At 39.3% G+C, this 9,344-nt stretch overlaps 1 protein-coding gene across 1 annotated transcript in view; it reads right to left on the reverse strand.

Moving 5' to 3' along the window:
* LOC105987804 (zinc finger protein 451-like) overlaps window positions 1-9,344 on the reverse strand; it is a 56,975-nt gene that overhangs the window by 15,372 nt on the left and 32,259 nt on the right. Inside the window, exons 5-7 of the mRNA XM_013019181.1 lie at window positions 8,189-8,315; window positions 6,526-6,679; window positions 5,986-6,133 (exon numbers count right to left, since the gene is read on the reverse strand). Of these exons, the coding sequence (XP_012874635.1) occupies window positions 5,986-6,133; window positions 6,526-6,679; window positions 8,189-8,315 (429 nt within the window). The remainder of the gene's footprint in view (window positions 1-5,985; window positions 6,134-6,525; window positions 6,680-8,188; window positions 8,316-9,344) is intronic.

Below are 9,344 nucleotides of genomic sequence, written 5' to 3' on the forward strand. Positions count from 1 at the left end.
TCGCCTTGAGCTGAAGAGCTGAGGGACAGCGCCCAGGCCCAGAGTTCAAGCCCCACGACTGACAAAAAAAAAAGTACTCAAGAGCTGGGCCCAGTTTGAAGCCAGCCTGGGCAGGAAAGTCCATGAGACTCTTATCTCCAATTAACTACCAAAAAAGCCAGAAGCAGAACTGTGGCTCAAGTTGTAGAGTGCTAGCTTTGACAGTGCTCAGGCCATCAGTCCGAGCCCCAGGTCAGCACAAAAAATAAAAGTATTCAAGAAAACTTGAGAAAAATAAATTTAGTAAATGTTTTAATACAAGACCTTATCTTTTTGAAATTATGTTTGTTTCTTAGGGTTTCACTATGTAGCCAAGGCTGGCTTTCAACTCATAATCCTCCGGCCTCTGCATTCTATGTACTAAGATTACAGTATGCACTACCTACCTGGTTCTAAAATAAAGATTTGACTTAATATATTTTATTACCTAGACATCTTTGTATAGATCTATGTCTTTATTTTACTTGCTGTATTTCTACAAATGGAAACTTCTAGGTCATACAATAATTCTACAATGAATAGTTGTATAAGGCAAGAAAAGAAAATTTTAACTGAATACAAATGAAAAGACAACGTATACAAATCTGTAAAATATAGGCAAATCGCTGATCAGAGGGAATTTATACATTTAAATAATAGTTAAAAAAAAAAGGTCCACAGTCAACCTAAGCTTCCACTTTAAGAAGCCCTGAAAAAGATAAGTAAATTTAACTCTAAAGTTTAAAGAAAACAAACTGAAAGATGGGCAAAGAACAGAAGATAACATAAAATTAGATGCTTTTAAAAATCAACAAAAATATGAAATTAGACAAAGAGACAAAGATCAAAGCCACTTTTAAAGAAGTGAAATAATTTCAGGATTTGCCATATACATATACGTATATATTTGCCATATATACACACATATATTGCTTAAGCAAAAACAAGTGAAGAAAGCATTCAAATTATATTTAATGGTATTAAAAGATTCTGTTCTTGTCAGTGGCTTACACTTGTAATCCTGACTACTCAGGAGGCTTGAGATTTAAGGATCATGCTTTGAAGGCAGCCCAGGCAGTAAAGTCTATGAGACTCTTATCATCAGTTAACTACCAATAAAAGCTGCAAGTGGAGCAGGGCTCAAGTGGTAGAGTGCAAAGGCTCAGGAACAGCACCCAGGCCCTGACTTCAAGCCTCAGGACTCTCATACACACACAAAAAAGATTCTTTAACAATATAAATATATAAAATCATAGAAGGAAAAATATACACAGGAATATTTGTATTGTCTTAGGGTACTTATGTTCCTATAATAAAACTCCTGCGGCTGGGTTTTATAAAAGAGGTTCATTCAAAAGAAATGTACATACCACCCAATGTGGAAGAAATAACTGTATCACAAAGCTCATAGAACTCATAAATATTATAGACTGTGATAGACAAATTGCTCCAGGAAAGTTAGAATGTGTTTGTGACTTTAACTGAGCATCACTATCCCACAATACTGTGAAATTTGGAAAATTATGTAAACACTTAATCACAGTAAAAAAAAAAAAAAAAAAGAGGTTCATTTAGCTCACAGTTCTGGAAGCAGGGAAGGTGAAAATAGAAGGCTTTCTACTACCTTATAATATGGTGAATGACATCAAAAGGCAGGAGTACTTTCAGGAGAGACAGTATATGCAGGGGACATGTAACACATAGAGTAGGCTTGCTTTGTAACAACCAGCTCTCAGGTAAGCAACACTGTATCACACAGGATGGGTACCAGCACCCTCTAAAGGTAGTGCCTGAGCTTGTTTGTACCCTAAGGGAGGCGTCAGCCGCCAACTCCAATGACCTCCCACAGGCCCTACCCATCTTCAGGCTTCCACCCAGTCTCACTATCATCACACAGGAATCCTTTGTGGTCTCGAGAAACCCATCACGTACCCATCACGTATTCTAGAAAGCCACGTAAACCTAATAATACTTGACAAAAGATTTTTATCTAGAATAAGGAATCCTAGCTCACTTTTATTTATTTATTTATTTTTTGAACAGCAGCATAGTCCAGCTTTTTAGCTCACTTTTATTAAAAAAGTAAACAATCCAACTTTCAAAACAGGCAACTTGAGTAGCTATTTGAACAGACATTTCATAAACAAAGGTAAACAGATACGCATATAAAATCATGCCTAACGTGGAAAAATGCATATTAACACCATAATGATATATTCAAAAAAATACCAAAAATGAAAAACCTGGCAACATTAAATGCTGACAGGATAAAACTAGACTTCTCATGCCTTGCATTGTGTAAATGTCAACTTCCACAACCACTTTGGAAATGTTCAGTAGTTTCTCAAAATTATACTTATTGTTAACCTAGCAGCTGGACTCCTTACTACTAACAGCAATAAATTGTCATGAACATGAGAATTGATAAGATAAAATTTTCTTAACAGTATGGATAAATCTGACATACACTGTGATGAATACTGTAACTCCCATTATAAGAAGTTCTGCTCAGAATACAATTGAAGAGAAGTCCATAAAACAACAGAATATGTCTGCCTATGGGTGCAGGGATGGGCGATGACTGGGAAAGGACACAGTGGCTAACCAGACATATCATTAGTCAAAATAACAGGTTAACACTTGAATACTTCAATGGTTTATCTCATGAGCAAAGAATGCTTAAAAATAAGAAGAGTAGAGAAAGTATAAAGAAAAGAAAAATGTCACTACAGTTCGTTACTGAAGTTATATAACAAGTATATGGGTACTTATACCATTCTGTTTACTTCATAGAACTGATAATATATTTTTTAAAGAATTGGTCATTGAATCAGGGCCTTGTGCTTGCTTAAAAAAAGAGAAAAAGAAGGGAAGGAAGGAAGGAAGAGGGGGGGAGGGAGGGAAGAAGGAAGGGGGAGAGAGAGAGGAGAGAGAAAGAAAGAAAGAAAGAAAGGAAGGAAGGAAGGAAGGAAGGAAGGAAAAAAGAAAAGAAAAAAGGAAGGAAAAAAGGAAAGGAGGGGCTGGGAAGTTGGCTCAGTGGTAGAGCACTTGCCTTGCATACATGAGGCCCTGGGTTCGATTCCTCAGCACCACATAAGCAAAAAGAAAAAAGCTGGAAGTGGCGCTGTACTAGCCTTGAGCTGAAGAGCTGAGGGACAGCGCCCAGGCCCAGAGTTCAGGCCCCACAACTGGACCAAAAAAAAAAGGAAAGGAAGGAGGGAGGGAGAAAAGGAAGTAGGAGGGAAGGAGGGAGGGAAAAGAAAGCACTCTGCCACTATTGCCTAATAGAACATAAACATTTAAATACATTTTTAACAAAAAAAAAAGGGGGAGGGGAGTTGTGATGAAGGCTCAGGCCTATAATCCTAGCTACTCAGGACGCTGAGATGTAAGGATCCTGGTCCAAAATGAACCCAAGCAGGAAAGTCTGTGAGACTCTTATCTCCAATTAAAAAGCTGGAAGTGGAGTTGTGGCTCAAGTGGTAGAGCACTAGCAGGAAGGGAAGGAAAGAGGGTAAGAAAGGGGGAGATAAGATAGGGAGGAAGGAGAGGGAAGGGGGAGAGAGAAAGAGAGAGAGAGAGAAAAGAAAATGTCATGATTCCAACAAACCAACCACAAAATTTTCAGGAAATAATCAAGAAATCTTGACATTTCACTAGGTACTAAATATTAAGAAACTAATAAGTTTCTGAAGAAGTATTTATTTAGGTTTTTATTTATTTTTGTCAGTCATGGGCCTCAATTCAGGGACTGAGCCCTCACTGCCCCTGAGCATTTTAGCTCAAGGCTAGTGCTCTACCACTTTGAGCCACAGCTTTACTAAATTCCAGTTTTTAGTTAGTTAACTGGAGATGAGAGTCTCACCGACTTACCTGCCCATGCTGGCTTTGAATTGTGATTCTCAGAACTCACATTTCCTGAGAAGCTAGGATTACAGGAGTGAACTACCAGTACCTGACTACCGAAGTTTTATTTTTAAATAAGTGTCCTTATCATTTATTGCTCTAACCTGAAGTATTTACAGATAATATCTACATCTTGCTTCCAAATTGTGGTGAGTGGAAGCATAAACACTATTGTCATGTGCTGTAAACTTCAGAGAACTGAGTCAAAATGATTTACTATCCTCCCTATTTTCTTATGTCAAATTTCCACAGTAAGGTCTACTGGCCACATCTGAAATTCCAGCACTCAGGAGGCTAAAACAAAAGAATCCTTGAGTTCAAAGCCAACCTGTGCAACATAATGGGATTCTGTCTCAAAAAATGGGTGACAGGCTGGGTGCCAGAGGCTCACGCCTGTAATCCTAGCTACTCAGGAGACTGAGATCTGAGGATCGCAGTTCAAAGCCAGCCTGGGCAATAAAGACTTTGAGACTCCTATCTCCAATAAACCACTAGAAAACCGGAAGTGGCGCTGTAGCTCAAGTGGTAGAGGGCTTGCCTTGAGCTGAAAGACAGCGTCCAGTCCCAGAGTTCAAGCCCCACAACCGCAAAAAAAAAAAAAAAAAAAAGGTGACACAGATCAAGATTAATTGTACACATAAATGGACAGGTTCAACTGAAACCTGTTTGTACAACTATTTTTTTTTTTTTTGGTCCGGTTGTGGGGCCTGAACTCTGGGCCTGGGCGCTGTCCCTCAGCTCTTCAGCTCAAGGCTAGCGCTCTACCACTTAAGCCACAGCGCCACTTCCAGCTTTTTTCTTTTTGCTTATGTGGTGCTGAGGAATCAAACCCAAGACCTCATGCATGCAAGGCAAGCGCTCTACCACTGAGCCACCTTCCCCAGCCCTGTACAACTATTTAAAGACAATAATAAAGAAGAAAAAAATCCATTATGGTCCAGGCACAATAGCTCGCACCTGTAATCCTAGCTACACAGGCCAGACTAGAAGATAACAGCCTAAGACAACCTAGACAAAAGTATAAAACCCTACCTGAAAAACAGCTAAGGAAGTGGCCATGAGGCTCAAGTGGTAGAGCACTTGCCTTGAGCTGAAGAGCTGAGGGACAGCACCCAGGCCCAGAATTCAAGCCCCACAACCGACAAAAAAAAGAAAGAAAGAAAAAGAAAAAAGTTAAATTTGGGTAGAGCGCTTGCCTTGCATGCCTGAGGGCCTGGGTTCGATTCCTCAGCACCACAAAAGCAAAAAGAAAAAAGCCAGAAGTGGTGCTGTGGCTCAAGCAGTAGAGCGCTAGCTTTGAGCTGAGGGACAGCGCCCAAGCCCAGAGTTCAGGCCCCATGACCAGACCCCCCCCTCCAAAAAAAAAAACAGCTAAAACCTTACAAGGGCTGGGAGCAAGGCTCAAGCAACAGAGTACCTGCAAAAGCAAGTGCGAGACCCAGAGTCCAAATTCTGCTGCCAAAAAAAAAGTAAAAAAATCCATCATAAAGACAAAAAAAAACCCAACAGTCTCATTGGAGTCTTTTTTATAGAATTCATTTTCAAATGTGTATACTTTTTACAGTTATCTTAAAGTGAAGGTACTACTGTAAACCACTCCTCCCTTATTTGAACAACATACACAATACTTAGAACTCTTAGCTGGCTTGTATTCATAGCAATATCACTTTTCCTTAGGTCTCTTATGCCTCTCATTTGGTGAATTTCCAGGTAAACATGTATTCTCACATTAAAAGAATAGAAAAAGTGCCAGGTACCAGTGGCTCACATCTATAATCCTAGCTACTCAGGAGGCTGAGAACTGAGCATTGTGGTTCAATGCCATCCCCAGCAGGAAAATCCATGAGACTCTTATGTGAATACCAGTCTTGAGCAAAAGGAGCTCAGGGACAGTGCCCAGGCCTCAAGTTCAAGCCTCAGTACCAAGCTTCCCCCCATCCCCCCACCCCCCCGCCCCAACACACACACAGAGAAAGGTGAATGGAAAAGCATCTGTGGCACCTTTCTACTAGTAAAACTCAACAGGACTTCTCTTGACAGCCAAGCAAGACCTGTACAGACCTGAAGTGGGCAGTAAGCTCCATGTGTGAACGCAGCATCTGGTGGCAGGCCACACACCTGACTTGAAATGGAACATCTTTGCACAGAGAGATCAAAAGCTTCTTTGCAAACGATGGAAATGATATTGGACGCGCCACTGGTTTGTTATCTAAAAGACAAAATAAACCATACCTTACAAAGTAATCTGAATGAGTGCACCTTTCCCTCTCCTTTTCTCAGCATCGGTTAGATTAAGAGAAGACAGTTGTTTATATAATGAAATATTATACAAATGATGTCTCATACTTAGAATGTAAGTCTTAAATGCAGAGAAATACTCAATTTCCAAGATATTATAAACATAATAAAAGTGTGCTAAATCTTTTCTGCCCAAATTGAAAAATAAATCTGATAGACATACTCATGGTTCTAAAACTAATGTAACAATAAGTTAACTTCAAGAATGATCTGAGATACAGTATGTTCACAAATAAAATTAAATTAAATTAAAAAAAAGAATGATCTGAGAAGTATGTATTATCAGAAGAGATATTAACATACCACCTAGTTTAAAACTTTGATGGAAATGATTCTTTCCGAACATATGCTTCAAACATTGATCTTTGTTGCTAAAAAGAAGAAAGCAACTTGGACATGCAAAACACTGAATAATCTGAGGTAGTAGGCTGCTGCTATGTGTGTCATCTGTAGCTACCTAAAACAGAAGGGAAAACTGTTGTTATGCACAGTTAAAAACAACATTTAATTTTTTAAAGGCTCTCAAATTTTCCATTTATTATTTTTCACCATTGCAACTACTGTAAGTACACAAAAAACAAAACCAGCACAGGGTAAAAACAGATGAGTTGAAGTACAGAGAAAACCAGGTATAAGATTCTGAAGAATCTTTTGTTGTTGTTGTTGTTGTTGGTCGTGGGGCTTGAACTCTGGGCTTGGGTGCTGTCCTTGCACTCTTCAGCTCAAGGCAAGCACTCTACCGCTTGAGCCACAGCGCCACTTCCAGTTTTCTAGTGGTTTATTGGAGATAGTCTCACGGACTTTGCTGCCCAGGCTGGCTTAACCGTGATCCCGGGCTGGCTTTGAATTGTGATACTCAGATCTCAGACTCCTGAGTAGCTAGGATTACAGGCGTAAGCCACTGGCACCTGGCAAGATTCTGAAGAATCTTTCTCAATGCAGTTATATAAAGGACACGCTAAATTCCTTTAGCAATAAGATAGCATAGGTGAACTGTGGCCTACTAAGAAAGTTTATCAGAAATTCAATGTCCAGAGACTAGCCCTGTGGGCACTCCCTGCCAAGTGTGTAGTATACTCTAAGGAAGGTGGGTGTTCAGCACAAACCATATTTTTACCAACAGTTTATGTGCCAGTGATTCCCTCATGAAAGAATGATGGAAAACTGGGCACTGGTGACACATGCCTGTAATCCTCACTGCTCAGGAGGCAGAGACCTGAGCATCATGGTTAAAAGCCGGACTGAGCAGGAAAGTCTGCGAGACTCATCTCCAATGAACCACTAAGAATGCTGAACTCATGTATTTTGCCAAGCAATGGTATTATTTTGCAATATGAATGTCATTAAATCATGTACAAAGTATAAATACACTAGTCCTTTAAATACTAGTGGTATTTTTTTTTGCCAGTCCTAGGGCTTGAACTCGGGGCCTGGGCACTGTCCCTGAGGTTCTTTTGAGCAAGGCTAGCACTCTACATTTGAGCCACAGCCCTACATTTGACTTTTTCTGTGCATGTGGTACTGGGAAATTGAACCCAGAGCTTCATGCATGCTAGGCAAGTACTCTACCAGTAAGCCACATTCCCAGCCAATGGTGGTATTTCTTAATAGAAGCATTTATAAAGGAGTTGTTACTACAATGAATGGTAATGTAATTACTTGAAGGTAAAGTAGTTAAGAATGGATTCAATTTCTCATCATGTGACCAATGGTTACAGCCTCTTGAACAAGATAATTTAATAGAGCACTTCCATGAAAGGGTTTCCATGGTGATCTCTAGGACTATTGGTTCTAGTTATCAAATCAATCTGCCCAAAGTAATTTAAAGAGGCCAAGTGATTTTGTTTTATACAATAATAATTTTTGCCCTTAGGTACATCAGTAGTGATTGTAAACTTAAACATGAAATAAACCTACAATCAACTCCATGATTATGTACAATATCTACACTTAGGAATGCTCTTACCTTATCAAAAAGATGATCCCTATATTGCTGCTGAGTAACGAAATTTTTATAACATACTACACAAACAAAGGAATTGGTCAAAGGTCCACGTAATGTAATTGTTGGATCACATGGAGAATGATCAAACCTACTTGGCAAAAGAGAAGGAACATTAGAAAGGTCTACACTCTAGAGGATGAACTATTTGTTTCATTTATGAAGCTATAAGCACATTCTCCTTCTCCTTTTCTCAAAACATTTTGCATGTCTCTACTGAACTACTAGATAATGTCAAATCAAGAACTAAGTGACTTCCAAGTGCCAATTCCCTCATGTCTAAATACTTAAGATGTCAGAAAAGTACTCAAGATCCAGTAAAATGGACTTAATAAATCATATCTTATCAAGCTAATAAACTTCCATTTAGAAAATTATAATATCATAATCTTTTTCCCCTTCTTGTTTTGATTACCTTGAGACACCCAACTATTCCAACAGTAATCTCATCCTGAGATGCTGGGCATGCGCTAGGGATATAACACTGTGGTATGTAGTGGTAGGACGTAGCAGCACTTGCTGAGCACAAGTGACAGCCATCTCAGTTCAATCCCCAGCACCACAAAAGTACAATGAATAAATAGTCCTCATTTCAAAGGCTCACTGAGTAAATTTGTGTCACATTATGCTGCCTCTAGACTTTTAAAAGATAAAGTACAGTACAAGTAAAGTGAACCCTACATTATCAATTTCCTATCTCTCAACTACTGGAAGGGAAAGGTGAAGAAAAGGTGCATTTTCTCAGTTTCTACTCTGAAAAAGCTCAGCAAATCGATAAGAGGTTTCCTACTTAGAGCATGTCTATATTTTTACTTTTGCTTACGTTGGTTTGCCCTAGTATTTATCTTACAATGCCCTATCAGCGTCTATAAAATAGACTAAATATCTGTGTCTCTTGAAATTTACTATTTATGAGACTGTATTTCTCTAAACAAACCTAACTGCATTTCCACATAAAAAGTCTATATAAAATTTTATGAGGGCTGGGAAGGTGGCTCAGTGGTAGAGGGCTTGCCTTGCATGCATGAGGCCCTGGGTTCGATTCCCCAGCACCACATAAGCAAAAAGAAAAAAAGCCGGAAGTGGCGCTGTGGCTCAAGTGGTAGAGTGCTAGCCTTGA

The sequence above is a fragment of the Dipodomys ordii genome, unplaced genomic scaffold (genome assembly GCF_000151885.1).
Source record: "Dipodomys ordii isolate 6190 unplaced genomic scaffold, Dord_2.0 Scaffold44, whole genome shotgun sequence".
Taxonomy (NCBI): Eukaryota; Metazoa; Chordata; class Mammalia; order Rodentia; family Heteromyidae; genus Dipodomys; species Dipodomys ordii.